General features: G+C 44.1%; 1 protein-coding gene across 2 annotated transcripts in view; it reads right to left on the reverse strand.

Annotated features, from left to right (window-relative positions):
• The window catches only part of LOC119031153 (E3 ubiquitin-protein ligase RNF43), an 89,973-nt gene extending 73,387 nt beyond the window's left edge, over window positions 1-16,586 (reverse strand). The window contains exons 1-2 of one of the 2 annotated variants that reach the window (XM_037119397.1): window positions 16,480-16,586; window positions 14,315-15,865 (exon numbers count right to left, since the gene is read on the reverse strand). In XM_037119397.1, the coding sequence (XP_036975292.1) occupies window positions 14,315-14,536 (222 nt within the window). In that variant the 5' untranslated portion in view covers window positions 14,537-15,865; window positions 16,480-16,586. The remainder of the gene's footprint in view (window positions 1-14,314; window positions 15,866-16,479) is intronic. The other variant, XM_037119398.1, reaches the window with a different exon arrangement.
• Window positions 16,587-16,619: the final 33 nt, after the last annotated feature.

A 16,619-nucleotide genomic window follows, 5' to 3' on the forward strand; every position in this document is an offset into this window, starting at 1 on the left:
ATGCCTGAAATCTAATTATCTAATGTAAAGATCTGCTGTGTTTTTTTTTAAATCTATCTATTCATTTATCGAGAAAATAATTGCAAGATAATCTAAAATGAAAGTAATCATTAGTTACAGCCCTGTTTGGTACTTTAACCAAATGCTTCAACTGTATGAAATGTTGAGTTTCAACCTCTGGAATGAAGATGAAAATCCATAAAGTTGCTTTTACAACTCTATAACATTTATAATATATAATAGCCTTTCATAAGAGTAGGGAGTGCAAGTATTTTTAATCATACAAACTAATGGTGTAATGTACATTACTGAGTATTTCCATTCTATGCTAATTTACATACTAACTATGACAACACTGACAACATTACTTTCTTTGGAGATTCAGATTATCAATGCAAAATCTATACAGCAATAATTACTGACTAATACAGGATGGTATATTGCCATGGATTAAGCTATTTAAAATATACAGAGGAATTAGCTACACTTCTGCTAGCTCCAACATTAGTGATGTACCCAGTAATGCATCTGTATTTATAATCCAGTGATGAAATATACATGATTCTGCAATGGGCCACTGGGTACCTTAATAATATGTTGATGCTAATACTTACAAACTTTGAAAGGAATATTTGGACTGCAGGACTAGCATTTGAGTAGTTCTCCCGCCACTGTACCAACCTGCAACAGATCATTTCAATCCCAATAAAGTGCAGTCGTTTCATGGGTTGAGGTGAAGCACCCCTGTTTCTACTCTCTCACTGTTTTTGTACGGTAACCACACCAAAGAAAACGAATGCAAACACAAAAGGGATTATAAAAAAAAAAGAAAAAAAAAAAAAGAAGTGCGAGTGGGTGAGGTACCTGCCAAGCACAGTTTAACCAACATGTGCATGTTCAAGCAAGGGGATTAGGAGAATGGGAGGAGAAGGAGGTAGGGAGAGAGAGAGGGAGGGAGAGAGAGAGAGAGCGATGGGGGAGACAAAACAGGAGGGAGTGCTCAGATAGTGCTGCGGTGCTGGGATAGGTCTTGCAGCAGAAACTGTGGCTGTGGCCCTTTTGGAAGGACTCCAGGGCTTGTAGTGCAGGTCTCCTTTGATAATGGGCCACAGTATGTGTAAGAGTGTTGGGCTGCAGCCAAGGTACACAGCCTTTTGGTAATAGTTAACAGAGTGGGCAAACAGTGGAAGTCAGCGGCATGGAGGTAGGTCAGAGAACTGCAGTAGACACCCCCCCCCCCCCGATAGATCTGGCGTTGCACACTTGGCCCGGCTCCTGGCACTTAGGTTTGAACTGGAGTTTCATAAACATGCTGTTGACTCATATCATATTCATAAACACGCTGTTGACTCAGTGACACGAGTGGAACATTATGTGTCATCCGTGATGTCCGCCGCTATTAGTGGCTGACCATGTCACATCTCATTTGGCAGAGATTATAAACGTTGTTTCTGTCACCGCAAAGTTAGCCTGTCATAGTGATTCCTCATGCTCAAATTAGAGAAAAGAAGTCGCCTGTGTGTAGGTGTGTGTGTGTGTGTGTGTGTGTGCGCGCGGGCCTCGCTTTCAAGTATCCCTGCAGTCCCAGACAGTCCAAGGACTCGCGAGCGGTAGACATGTCATTACCCAATCCTCTGCCAACCTGCTGCTCTAATCTCAGAGTGAGCAGACCAAACACCAAACCACACACAGCTCTGCTTTAGTCTTCAGAGCTGGCTTTCAGAGCTGCTGTGGTGTAATGCTGTGCTAACCCTAACCTAGGGCCCAGAACAAAGAGCAACACCATGCTCCACTCCACTCCCGCACAGCAATCTGGGGGTTTAAATAGCAGGCTGTGAGGGAATGAGGTTTGGCAGCTCCAGACACCAACAAGACCGTCTCAAAGTAGAAAAGGAGCCCTAAAAACATGCCTTGTTAGCCGCGCTACTCTTTCGCTGCTCTGGAGCGGCTCCCACTGAGGAGGTTATCAGGTGAACGGCCCCGATGAGACATCATGGCCCCGTTCCCTCAAATACAGACTGCCTTTTGATCCTCCCACCTGATTCCAGTGAAACGCTGCACACCAAGGGCGGCTGACATTGAAACGGCGGGGTTCTGTTTTTTTTTTTAAACTTGGAAGCTGCAGCGGGCCTAATGCTGGAGTAAATGCAAATACGCGGGTTACGTAACCCAGATGTAGATGATATTCCGCCTGCTCTATCACTTCCCCACAAAGTCCCAGTCTGTGGTCAAGGCCATTTGAAGAGAATAATCTGAACGCATTCCAAGTGGAAAACCAACACAGCGCGCTGGCATGAGGGAGTCGAGATAGTAATGCATATTTTGAGCGAGTTCAACAATGAAGTCATTTGTGTTTCCGTTGCTGAGAAGAGCTAGTTGTTAGTGTTGGCTGTAGCATACTCCGGGTTAAACATGAGGGGAGTCAGTGACTGCCCAAGCCGCGCTCAGAGCACCCTAAACAGCAGACTGTCAGCATTCCTGCTGGGTGCCAAGGTATTTATTTTGGACAAGAGAGGGAGGCACTGTGAGGGACTGCTTCTAATTAGGAGCAGCCAGTCAGGAGGTCATGGCCAATTGGAATGGGTCTCCTAGATACGCAGTCCCCTACTGAGGGCTGTTGGGACAGCACTCCAGGCACAGCAAGGTTTGGGTTTAGTTGCTTTTGGAGCGTGTAACAAGGTCACTGCATGGCTGCGCCGACTCACTTATTCCACCTGGGGTGAGGCTAATAAACGACTGGTGGCAGCATTATTGTCACACGCTCAAAGGGAGAACATCATCCCCAGCAGGAAAACGACGCTATATAAATCAGAAATGAGCACTGATCGGACAAAGCATCGTCGTCTACTGCAAGTTATGCTTCTACTGCAACTAACTAAGTAATTTCATTATCGATTAAGCTGATTATTTTTTTTTATGACTGACAGTGACAATTTACGAGAGCCCCTCGGCTTGTTTCTTTTGTCCAAACAGCACTTCAACCCAAAGATAATAGATTGATGTTTTTTTTTCTGATCGATCAACAAATTGATCGATCAACTAAATGTTGTGGCTCTACTCTGAACTAATGTAATTAATTGCTTTAAAGACTACTTTACTCATGTTTTCACCAAAGCAACTGGGAGCAATGGGTAGAGGTCGTCATTTTAAGAGGATACATTTTTTACACAGGCTACTGATTTGCTCAGAGATTTTTTTTTTTAGTTACGATGTGATCAATGCTGATTGCAAGTTCACAGAGAGCCGCTCAGACACATTGACACACAAACCTTAGATCAGTGGCAGTATCAAAGGACCCCCACCCTCATAAATTAGGAGTATAATTTGGACCTGTCCTTTAGTCCTGAGTTGGGTCTCCCTCAGAGACTGATTTGGTATGACTAAGAACACAAGGTCATGCCCCAGTAACAACTTGTCAATCATCAGTTAGCCATGACCTGAAGCATACGCTGCTAAAATGTCTATTTTACTCTATATGGTACCTTAATTTACAAAATGGACACCATGCTGTATTGTAGAGGGCCGGAAAGATCGATTGAGACCATGAAATTATTAGGAAACGAAAGTGAGAGGCAATCTATTTTCTCATAACAGTCTGAATTCTCAATACAATCTGATTTCTTTTTGCAACCCCTGGAGTATGATCTGGACCACCAGGGTTTGTGGTGTCAGTAGATGGGCAGTATGAAACGTATTTGTGAGCGTGCGCACATGTGCATGTAGTGCCCGAGGCCATGTGACACCAGTTCAGATTCTCTCAACAAGTCACATGGGTATTGGTCTCTGCAGGCCTGAGTGTGCAATTTCAACCAAAACTCCCTGAAGGGGAAGAGGAAGACTCTCCCTGCAGGTGAACGGAGATGAACACATCAGTTAAACACACTTGTCTGGCAGACATACTAACCCTTTGTCTGAGTCAAAAGCATGCACTTTTCATTTAGTCCAGCTGAGGGAACAGCCATCCATCATGCTGGCAGGCATGTGACTGGATGTGCGATGATCAGCCGTGTTCACAGAGAGCGATCACTCACCTCCCGCTCGCACAGCAGTCATTAGGAGCTGGCGAACAGCTTGCAAAGGGCAAAAATATGGCCTCATTTAAGGCCAAAAACGTAAATAAAGTAGTTTTCTCGTTGTTTCTCCAGTGTTTTGTATTGTGTTCCCTCAAAAAACACAGGGTGGTGTTGTGGTTTTCCATTCCCATCACTGCCTGCATCAATAACAGGCCATCTTAAATCAAAAAGTTTGTAGTGAGGGCTGACGACTCTGTTCACACTGTAACCACAACTGAATTCCTAGATTGAAAACTTTTCTAGGTTCTCCGTGGAATTACAGGTTTTGCAAACTCCTGTATACGCTAGACCATCAGAGAAGGCCACAGATACAGTCATACATCAGGCTTTCCTGAAATTGTCCTGAAATCATGAAATGAAATGAGAGCACAGAGCCTTAGCTTAGTGCCTCCTTCATCACACACACTGACTGCATCACGTCCACGTTCACCGTGTATCTGCTACCATACCACCAGACTACCGGGCAGCTCCATTGCCCAAAAAACCTTTTATCTCGTGTGACATCAGTATAAAATAGCCATAAACTGGCAAATTGTTAATACAAAAAAATAAGAAAATATTGGTTTGATTCTAGTTTATTGATGAACGTATCAGAGAAAGTCATGATTGATTGCTGAATCAATTTTTTGTCCCTCCCCTACACTTCATCAATACTAACTAATATAATACTACTAATGTCTCCAAAAATAATTGAACTGGAACGCAGTCACAGGAAACACAATGTCTTTGTCACCATGGATGGCACTGCGTTATCTTCAAAATCACTTTGTTTGGCTAAGCTGCAAACAGACCAGTTGCTCTCCTGTTATTTTTAGCTGCTCCACAATTCTTTGATGTCCCATGAATTGTACTATCAAACAGAACTTGCTGTAAGCACCAGTAACCACAAGTGTTGACTCATCAACCAGGACTGAATTTTTAATTATAAGAACTTTAACTCACTCCTTCAGCCCGGCCCTGCACTACATTTTCAGATGAGTACTGCGCAGGTTGTTGTTGTTTTACTCGTTATCTACCACATATCACATCCCATGTTGAAGTGAACAAACACACCTGGCCACACGACAGCACCAACTAAAACTAACACGACAGCATCGACTAAAACTAACACGGCTGCGATGGGTGGCATGTGGCCTTCATGAGAGTGATAGTGTGTATTACGGTACTGCACGGCCATAGCGGAAAGATTTTTGCCGCTGGTATATCAACGTTTCTCATATCGTTTTGCCACGGCTTCAAGACCGAGTCGGACTTGAGTCTGTCGTTGAGAAAATCTGAAATTTGTATGCGGCTTTTCTAATTCAATAAATCACACACACTGCATGAGGCAGGGGAGTATGAGGACCATTATTGAAAGTAACACTGAGGCCTTTCTGAGAAGAAGGCTGACGGGGGGAAAAAAAATAAGGTCAGAAACGGGACATGCTGGTTACTGTTGGAAGTGACCATGTGACTCTTCAAGACATAAAGCATTTTTTGTCAGCAGCGTTATCTCCCTGGATCTGGGGTTACAATATGGCTTTTGTAGTCATGCAGCACTGAAAGATCTAAGTCACTTTGATCCTGCTTAATAGAGTTTGGTAAATGATCTCAGTATGGGAGCTCCGCCTTCTGTGCACACACACACACACACACACACCATGGACACACTTACAAAGACTCACTCAGGCTTGTACACACACACACACATACACACACACACATGAAGAACCAGACCGTCACACAGGTGAAAGCTCCTCTTCTTGCGGATCGTTGAGCCAAGCATTCAAGCAGAAAAGTACAAAATTTGCTTCCCCTCACAAGACCTCACTGTGCTCTCTGCAGATTCTGCTCTTTCAACAATATCGCTCTGCAGCTCCGACGCAAGTGCATCTGTCATAAACATTCAGCGCAAACAGTTTGAAGCTTCTCAAACGGGAACCAAACAACTTCATACGAAATGACGTCTCTGAGAGGTGTTCTTGGTTTATTTGCCGAGGCGGCGAAGCACAGAGCCATGCAAAAAAAAAAAAAGTGACTGAAGGAGCCACGGGGAGCTGGAGAGAGGGAGGGAGTTTGTCAGGGAGCATTTATCTGTGGTATGGTGATGACTCTTTTCCTCCAACCTCTCAGCAAACTAAGCGCTTCCTGCCTTTTGAGTGCACGTAGCCTTATTTGTCCTTGAATCTAAAGCACACGCAATGAATTACAACCGTTTTAAAGAGCTGTCAAGAAACAAGAGAGGGCTGGTGAGAGGAGAGGAGGTGAGGAGGAGGAATTTGAAGCCGCGCTGTGGGAGAAAGAGGAGCAGGACAAACAGAGAAATGAAAAACTGCGGCGGAGCTTCGGGGCCTTTGATGTTGGCGGGGGCAGAGAGGGCTGCTCTTGCCACTACAGGCGGGGAGGAAGCATTAGTGAGCGACATTTAGCTGAAACCAACAGAACTGTATCTGTCTAATGATAACACAGCTAGCAGAGAGGAGGTCCCAACTAGGGGCGAGCAATGTGGCCAAAAAAATAACGTCACGATCCATTAATTTGCAAACACAACACCACAATCTGAGCTGCAATCGTTTTCCTCAATTTTGAAATTCCAAGGCTGCTTGTAGCCTGTAAAATTCTCCATGTGTACCATCAAAACACAGTGCTTTGCCCAAGGAAGTGTCACGTGAAGCAATCAGTAAATCAATAAATTAATCATTATGTGAAGTTTGGAAACAAGAGGGGGGCGTTAAATACTGCAATCTCTACGATTGCTTGAAGATTCTGGGCGCATTTAAACGATGTTCTAAAATCATCAGGTCCGTCCAACCCTTGGTCCCAAGTCATTAAGAAACATCATCCGGGGAGCATCGATGTCTGTGGAAGCATCTGTACAGATCTGTCCAATACATGTGGTTATTTCAAAAGGTAAAAGAAAACGTGCTGACCTGCTGGTGGCGAGATAAAAAAGTCAAAGGATCACCAAAGAAATTATGATTTAGCCTCCGGGCGCCATGAATAGCTGCACCAAATCTGAGGGTAATCCATCCAACAGTTGTTAGCGTATTTCAGCCACAACTTGAAATTTAGCTCTGATGTGTTCAAGTTCACTAACTTTGACTAGGAAGTCTGCAAGAGAAGGCGAGATGGATTATTTCCTCACTGGAATCTCTACCACACAAACTACACTCTAGTACAAGTCAAAATAATACCTTTTTAATTCTAACCTAGTTTAAAAAATATGATTAACAGCAAAGCTTTTTTTTTTTTTTACCAGTATCATCACTCATCATTATTCCATTCTTAACAATACCTTCTTATTTGTTTTTATCTCATCTTGTGTTTTAATGTATGTAATACCTTCTGTTCTCATATGATCAGAACTGCTGTGTTTTCTCACGTATGATCCATATTTTCAGTCACATCGAGTCTATGCTTGTTGTATGAAATGTGCAATATAAACACACACGAGGTGACTATTTCAGCACCTTCAGGTAGTAGTGATTGGACTGAATGCATGACGTCTAAAAGCTCGTGCAGGTTAGGTGGCTGTATGGATGACTAAATAATAAAAACATGATTCATTCATAAATTGTATTAATGGTGAAACATGGGGCAGGTTACGAAACTACATCCGAATGACGATTAAGCCTTTGCCTGGGGGAGAATATTAAACAGGAATGTTCAACTTTCCCACCAGTAGGCTACCACATGAATTCTCCTCCCATGCAGTGCCATTGTAATCTGTTACTGCAACATGGTTCTCTGTAAATCTCTATAAATGTTGCCTTGATCCCCAGGGAGGGGATAGCTTGGCCTCCACGCCTGCTATGGATCAGCAGACTTTCCTCTGTACTCCCAGTGGATCGGTTTCAACTGGATGGTTGAAGACAGGTGCTTCATTTGACCTGCACTGTCAGGGCAAATTCAGAAAGGTCGCACAAGATACCCATCGCACTGGGAATGCAAAAATGCTAAAGTATTCTCAACTGCTGTTTAACCGCGGACATTTTACATAATTGAATTCCACTCACCCTGAAAGCACCCTTGCCCCGCCTGGCCCTATGTCAGGTACGGCAGCATCAAAGGAAAACAAATGCATGTGTGTGTGTGTGTGTGTGTGAGTGTGTGCGTGCGTGCGTGTGCTCTTTTATAGTTAGCGGTGACTCACTCCACTCCATTGTAATGGATGCGTGGCTGCATACTGGCACAGCTTAAAAGAGCTGCGAACATTCACTGCTCCTTCAGTGGCCTGGTGGTTTCTCAGAGGGACAGACAATAAAAGCTCTCGAAAAGAAGAGCGAGACAAAGCCTGTGTCATTAACATTTCGTTTAAGTGTGTGTTTATGTGTGTGTGCATGTATGCGCCAAGTTTCTCCACCACTCTCAGATCAATCAATTGTGCGAATATGAAAACACACACACAAGCCTGCAATACAAGATTTGGTAAAGTTGCTTTGTTTCTACTCTGATGTTCCGTTTTTCCTCTTCCGTCCTTGGTTCAAGGACAGGTCCAGTAGTAATGCCTTTACCATGCTACATTGTGTGTGTTTGTGTGTGTGTGTGTGTGTGTATATATATATACTCAGCATATAATGGAATTAATGTAAGTATGGGACTCATTTTGCATGAATGTGTCAGGAATGTGATAGTTTCTCTTTCGATAGACTGTCCCCCATTATTTGCATGAGGAGAGCTCTGAAAAGTAGAAAAGAATGTGTTGTATAACATTCACAAATTCCAGACCTGGTCTAATGACTTAAAAAGAAGGGGGCCGGCAGGATTAAGAGATTTGCCATGTTTCCCCTACCTGCCTCTCCCTTCTTCCCTGTGCCCTAAGAAACATCCCAACAGCCATCTCTTGTGGAGGAGGGTGGACAGGACAGTGCTAGCCCCTGCTTCCTGTGCTGCGGGCTGCAGCTTTTGTCAGATCCCTGCTCAGGAGAAACCATTAGTCCAGAGCTTGTCTGATAGGTTGGACACACGTGGGGGTCTGCTCAAGGCACTAGCCAGAGGCAACATGGAACCGTAGTCTCAGATCACTAGAGGAAGGAGACGATAGAAAAGCAGGCCGGCTGAACTGATGACCATATGGAAATACAAAAGACAAACACGTCTTGACAGGTGATCTGTGTGAGCTGGCAGCATCGAGGAACGTAGATGATCTCTGCATCAGCAGCACTGAGCAGGCTTCTTACATCATATGCTGTCTTTAAAGTTGCCTTTTTTCCCCCCGAACGGCTTCCCTTTCTACAAAAACAGCAGGTAATCATAGAAAAGTCAGCGTTCCTTTTAACTGGCGCTGTGGCGAAGCAGGGGGAAATTGTGAGCTTACAGCGATTTCATTTATACCCTTATGGATCTGCCAGTGCCGCCGAGGGGTAGACAGGACAGATGGCGACGTGACTCGACTTCTGTTTATGTTGAGGTCTCATATGGTCTCCATACCAGTGGACATGGCAGAGCTTTGCATGCCAGACATGAGCGCCGTGAATGTAAACTGAGGCTTGCAGGAAAATTCAGAGCAGGCCTTTTCCACTCTGTCCTCGCTGTTACTGTACTGCAGACGTGGGAATCTGACTTCAGTGAGTGAATCTGTTGACAAAATGCATGGGTCTATACCTGCAGGGTGTTGCAGATTCATTAGAAAGCAAACACCTGGATGTTTCTAGGATATTTCTATATACCATTGTAAAGATATTTCGTTCAACTTTGCAATTCCTCCACAGCCCTGTTGCTGCGCATGTAAAGTTTTCCAAAAACTTGACAGAAGCGTAAACCAACTGTGACATCACCCAAGTGACCATATTTGGACGAGAGGTAAGAGGTGAAGAAGATACTGCGGAGCTGGAGAGATATTACTGATAACCCGAGGACACACTATGGTAGCAACTTGTCATATCAAGGTAGCTACGCCCCTTGAGTATATTTTTTTAATCTTTATTTTACTATAAATGGGGCCATAATTGACTAAATGTACATGATGTTAGGTTGAAGAAGACTTGAAACTACAGATTGAGACCACAAAGTCACAAGGAAACTGTTTCCTGAGGTTTATAAATCCAGAGAGAAGTGTGATTTTCTCATAAGCTTACTTACAATCCAACTTCCCTTTGAAACCAAACGAAGTTGCCCCCTGCTGGCCATTGCTTTTCAGGTCCAGAAGCTCTGCTCATATGGCATCCACCTTATTCAAAGGCCCCACTGATACCTTGCGTGAGTTATGGGTGCAACTTCAAAAACCGGCATTTATCATGGTAACAGGATGCTCAGTCAAAACTCAGCAGTTCATCTATCCAATCAAGAGTACAACAAAGAGCAAAAATGCTTGATGTAAAACTTAAGAGCTTCAGGCACAAGCTTTAGGAAAAATTTTGAAAATAACAATAGGAAAAAAATATATATATATTGTATTTATATAAAAGCAAAACTATGCCCAGCAACGCCTCCAACAATGTAAAGCAGTGAGGAGCTCTGAGGAGCTCTGGCCAGGCTGTTATCTCAACCAGGGAGATAGGAAGTATGGGCAGGAAATCTAGAGGGAGGGGGAGGAGAGGGCCCATATGGGAAGTGCAGTGTAAACAGTCTCAGTTTTTAATCATCCCAGCTCACGTTCGGAACTGGACACACTTTGATGTTCTCCCTCAGCGCCCCCTCCGCCCTCCCATCCCTCGTTCCCAAACGGCCGCGCTGAGAGCCAGCCAGGGAAACACGCAGATAGCGGCCTCGGACAAGCGGACGGCTCAGGGAGGGACGGGGAGGCATTCAGTACCTTGTGGGACACTGAGAAGGGAGACGAAAGAATGTGAAGTGGTGCAGAGTTAACTGGTGTTCAGTCAATTGCCTGGCCTGCCTTAATTATAGCTGATGTATTTAAGGGAGCTCTCAAAGGTCAATTCAACATTTCAAAGTACAAAGACCCAAAAGCAAAGCGGAAGGAAGAAAAGAAAGTCAAGATGGCTTTTGTGATCTCCTTTAATTGGGCATAATGCCCATTAGAGGATAAACTCCAATTCCTTCTGTCAACAGAGGCCAGAGGATGGCTGACAATCGTCTCAAGTTCAAAGTTGTCCCAGAAGCCTTTGCACTTCTCCTCTTGTCACAGCTTAATCTTGGAAAGGGGGGAGAGAGTCAAAATTCCTCAGTGCTTGTATTTATCCAAATAGTGCTGGCCATACCCCAGCCAGTGTTCCAATGAACATGTTCATTCAGAGGACAGGGCATACTTCCAGGGAGATCACAGTTTAACAGATCAGAGGAAGATACGTACCAAAGCAGAGTCTTGTGACTTGAATAAACTGAGGGAAACTGGGAACTTCTTCTGTCCCAAGTGCTCTCTAGAGTTTGTTCCTTACATGTGTTCACAGACATAATCAAAACAGGATCTGATGATTTACAAAAGAGCTGCCGTTCAACCTCTACAAAGCTCCAGAAAACTAGGTTTGTTCCTCTGATGCTGCCTGAAATGCTGGAAACGGTACCGGCAAGTACGCGAGTCCATGCACTGATCGGTGTATTCAACGTCATCTATTAGAAATGGGACTTGCTACTTGCCCGCCAATTTCCTGTACACCTGTTTGCAACTTGACAGATTGTTATTTACTGCTCAAGAAGCCAGTATGCACAGGCAGCAGTAGACTTGTGGAGCTCCAAGCACATCCATAATATATTATCAATACAGGGTTAGCAGTATACAGCTTTTAATATTGGATATTGGATCAGTAATATGTATTAGCCGATACACAAAATTCATGTATCAGTATTAGCATCAAGAAAAAAAACATTATGCCAGTATATTTCTACAAAAAGCTCAAATCCATGAATTTCAAGTATATATTTTTCCACCTTGTACAAATACAGAAAGTTGCAGAAAGTTTTTTGAATGAAATATTAATATAAATAATATGAAATAATAAATAATGAAACTTCTAATGCTGATTTCCAAACCATTAACCTCTAAAATGAGACAAGTCTAATAATACAGCACTACAACCAGAGGTGAACAGAGGGACTCCTGAAGTTCACACACTAAACTCATTAGCAGGAATTGAGCCTTGTTGAGTACATGCATCAAGCAATTTTGCTTAGACACAGTCAGACAGAGAACCCTCCCGCCACACACACACACACACACACACACACACACACACACACAAGAAGACAAGAAACATAAAGCAGGACTGTAAAGCAGCCTGCAGAGGTAGCGAAGACCTGTTGGAACAGGCCTAAGCTGCAACAAAGAGCATCCTGCAGCAAAACACCACCTCTGTGGACTGTGGGAACAGGCCGGGAAGAGAGAGTTTCACAAAAGTATACCTTCCTAACCTTGGACAGAACCACAATCAATGGTCTGCCTTAAGGGAACAAAAAAACCAGAAGCGCGAACAAAACCAACCAACTGTACATCCAGCAGAAAGGAAAGAGAAAGGATCTTATCAGCTGAGGATTAGGCTGTCACCATTCTGACTATGACAGAGATAAAAATATTGGTTTGAATGTAGCAACGGTGAGCCTTCCTTCCTTCATAGCTTTAGGGAAATCTAGAGAGATATCACTTCTGCAATCTTAAAGTTCTCTCGCCCACATGTTGCCTAACATGTAGTAAGTACAGTACCCAGCTGAGGCTGTTCGCTGAGAGTAACAGAGGGTTAAAAACTTGTATTTACTCCACAGCACGTTTTTATTTTGGCCCATGGAACATGAAATACCTGCAAGGTTTTATGGGGAAAAAAAATACAGAAAGCTGGAAAATCCCAGAAAGCTGGAAGTGTCTTTGATCTCGGCTGCACCGTGATATGCATCTGTAACATGTCGTCAACCCCACACAGACATTAAAGCCAAATCGGTTTTCACCAGAGAGGAAAACAGCAATGGCTTTTCACCACGCTTAATACTTGGCTTTCTCCGTGGACAAGCCATGTAAATCCTTATCAATTATGGCAAACTGCAGCATCTGGCTTGCCATTCACAAAACCTCCCACGCCTGCTGAGTGAGAAGAGACAAGATCCTGCAGTGCTTCATATCTGTCGTCCCGTCTCTTTGGAGACGGTAAATAAATTGACACAGCCGAGCTTTATGGCCTGGGAGCCCTAATCCACTCCTGAATCCTAAATATGCTGCACACTGAAAAGAGCGCATACTTCACATTTGCAGGGTAACAGCATGCTTTTTCCATACTGGGACAAAAAAAACAAACACTTTAGCTTCAACTGCAGGTTTGCAAAAGTCTAAACATGATATGTAGTGTTGTTTAACAGTTTTGGACCACACCTTCATATTCTAAATGTTGGAAGCGCATTAGATGCCATAAATAGCAACTGCAAAACAAAGCAGTCACTTTAGATAAATACACCTACACCGGCTGGCAACCTCAACCAAGCCCTGTTTTCAGGGATCAGTAAAAATAGACTAAAAACAAACTAACCTCAATAACACCTGTATGTCATCGCTATTGTTTAAGGAATTTCGATATTCTGTCATCACACGCTGAGCGCTGAGTGGGAAGTGTGCTGTTGTGAGCATCAGCTCTTGGAAACATACCGTCTACTGCAACTCATGATCACTACAGTATTTTTCGTGGCGTATAGCAACAAGTCCAGGTGTTAACATCATTTGGTTTATCAGACAGTGGATGCTGTGTGAACTGTTTTTTTTAGGTTAGAAAAACATGTGGGGCCAGCAGTCACCCCACAGAGAGCAAAACTCATTTTCAAATGAATTCTTTTTACATGGACCACTCCTCATGTATGGGCTTGCATATTTAAGTTATTACCTTCCAGTTGGCATATTCCAGCTGTGAAGGAAGAAGAGAGTAGTCCAGTGGGGGGTCCAAAGCATGAAACTGTTTAACCTGACTGTTTTTATGATAGAGTAATATGAGAGTAAGTTCAGCAATCCTGATTTAAATTCTGACTGTCCTACTTGTCTGTACACTTGTTAAATCAGACTGCCATTACAAATAGGCCTTTGAAAACATAATAGGGCAAGGGATGCCACGAGGTGAGGCTGTCCTTTAAACACAATACATGAGCTGGAGACTAAATATTCCCACCTATTCACCTTGCTGAAGTGTCTTTGAGCAAGGCATTCAATCCCAAACAGCCCTGATGGCGCTATTCACCTCAGAAGGGGAGCCTGTGGAAACTTTGAGGCCAGTGAATCCCCTGAATGACAACAGGTGTCCCCTCGTGAAAACCTGAGAGAATTCCTCCTTTTATGTGGATATGTGTGGGGGTGAACGATAAGTACACAGTGTAAATACTGCTTAATGACACATTACCTGCATTAGTTTTCCCTCCGCGTAGCCGGCACTTCCTCCCACGAACACCCCCTCCAGGGTGATGGACTTCCCCGTCGGATCGTGGTTCAGCAGTGCCACCTTGATGACCGCTCGCAGGGCCGGCCGCTCGGGCTCCAGGCCCGGCTGGCCCAGCACCACCTGCAGGGCCGCCATGAGCAGCCACGGCCAGAGCCCGGCCAGGCGCCGCTGGGGGACGGTCATGGCCTCGGCTGTAGCGGCGGTGCCCGGCCGCACATGGTGGACTTCAAAGCAGGCAAGCACCGCGGATAGACGAAAACGGAGAGGATATGTTTCTGTGGTTATACGTCCCACTCCTTCTTTCAGCCTCGACAACTACTGCGAAATCCAAAGTTTCAAAGCTGGAGGAGAGCCATCACAACTCACGCGTGAATGTCCCAAAACTTCCATTCAGCGCCAGAGTTAATATTCTGACTCTGCTCGGTTTTTTTTTTGTTTGTTTGTTTTTGTTTTTTTTACAAATACATCTCTCTCAGTGCCCACATGGAGCGGACGGTACGTTCCGAGATAAACCAGGCTTGAGTGAACTTTAATCCAGTGTCATTAATGTTGAGAGGCCGAGCGCTGCACGCTCAGATGCGCCGCGGAGACACGTTTCGTTGTTGTGTCACAGCTACGAGTGTGCCGTCGGTCTTCGCGAGATAAACAAATGTCCTCGTTTGTAACGTGTTTGCCTCGGAGTCGAGCCGCCGTATCCTTCTCCCGCAAGGGCAGGTCCAGACAACACCGGGATCGATCCTCATCCGTACCCTTTATATCACAAGTGTGCACCGGTCACCGTGCCGCGGCTCGACAAACGGCGTCAGAACACAGCACATCCCGCGACACATTCTCTGGATAAATCCACAAGAAACGCACGACTTGAACTTCAGAGGCTGGGCTACAGGTTGCCGCTGGAAAAGTTATCCAGCACGCTGACAGATAATGACGTGCCAACAAGTTGGGTAATATATATATATATTTTTTTTACAAGCAAGGAGTTGCGAAAAATAATCCTCGAAGACGGTTGTTGGAAGCAGCACACCACTTTATGTAATTATTAAATCAAACAAAGCGGCCCGCTGCCTTACTTCACTTCATACTTGGTGATTATTCAGGGTCCGAAACCAAAGAGACTTCTGTAACAGACCCGCAGACTCACTTTCTACAGTCGCTCTTCATTTAAAACTTACTCAGTGTCAAAAAGAAAGAAAGAAAGAAACACAGGCATTCCCCTCTTTATTCTGCGCCTCCACTGCTCTGACAAATGAGATACGATCCTCCTGAGAGCTCAGAGGGGAAAATGAATCGTTCATCAAAATGATCAACGATTAAAGAGTAGTTGCGCGAGGAAAAACTGCGGAATAAAAGTGGTCCAAACTCCTCGGGAACTCCATTTAAAGTGGGAAAAGTGGAGAGACGCCGTGTACAGTGGTGACACCGTCCCAAAAGTCTACCTCCCGGACTGTCTCACGCTCCCCTGGGATCTCATTGACAGTCTCTACCTGCTCACTGTCCCGACGCCTTCGCGTGCTGTCGGAGATTTGGGCTTTAGAAAGACTTTGCACATGACTGAACACTTTGCGTTAGGGAGGGGGGTTTTGTGTAGACAAACTTATTTAGATGGAAGGGGAAAAAAGTGCAATCATGACGCTAATATCTCAGTGCAAAATATAAGATAATGATTAACGCTTACTTGTTGAGTTGTCAACTATCGATCTTATCATCCATTTCGATAATCTATTATTTCTTTCTCACGATTCTCTAATTCCAGCTTCTTGAAATGTTATTATTTTCAGGTTTCTTTACACTTCTAAGTCTATGTCTTACAGATTTTGGGTTGTGGACAAAATAAAACATCTGACGACACATTGATCGACATTTTCACCACTCTGGCATTTTAAAAGCCAAAAATGAATGGATACAATTATAGACGGGTTAATCAACAATTAAAGTAATTATTAGTGTCAGCCAGACAACTGGTATTTCCTCCTTTCTTCTTGCATTTCTCTTTCAAATTTCTTGCTCTAGTAATAAACCAAACGTACAGTCCTATCAAAAACCACCTGTGCAATAGAATCTCTTCTCAACCCAAACAGTCAAATATTGCAGTATTAAAAGTAGTTCAAGAAAAAGTGTCATCGAACCTTCCGAGTAGCACCTGAAGGCCACATTGGACGCTGAGGGCGGAGCAGCAGCGCTCATCAAAACCCAGTGATTGGCTCCCTCTAGTGTACAACATCAGCCATACACTTGTTGTACTGGCAACAAGAAATAATGAATTACA

This window comes from Acanthopagrus latus, chromosome 13 (genome assembly GCF_904848185.1).
Source record: "Acanthopagrus latus isolate v.2019 chromosome 13, fAcaLat1.1, whole genome shotgun sequence".
Lineage (NCBI taxonomy): Eukaryota > Metazoa > Chordata > Actinopteri > Spariformes > Sparidae > Acanthopagrus > Acanthopagrus latus.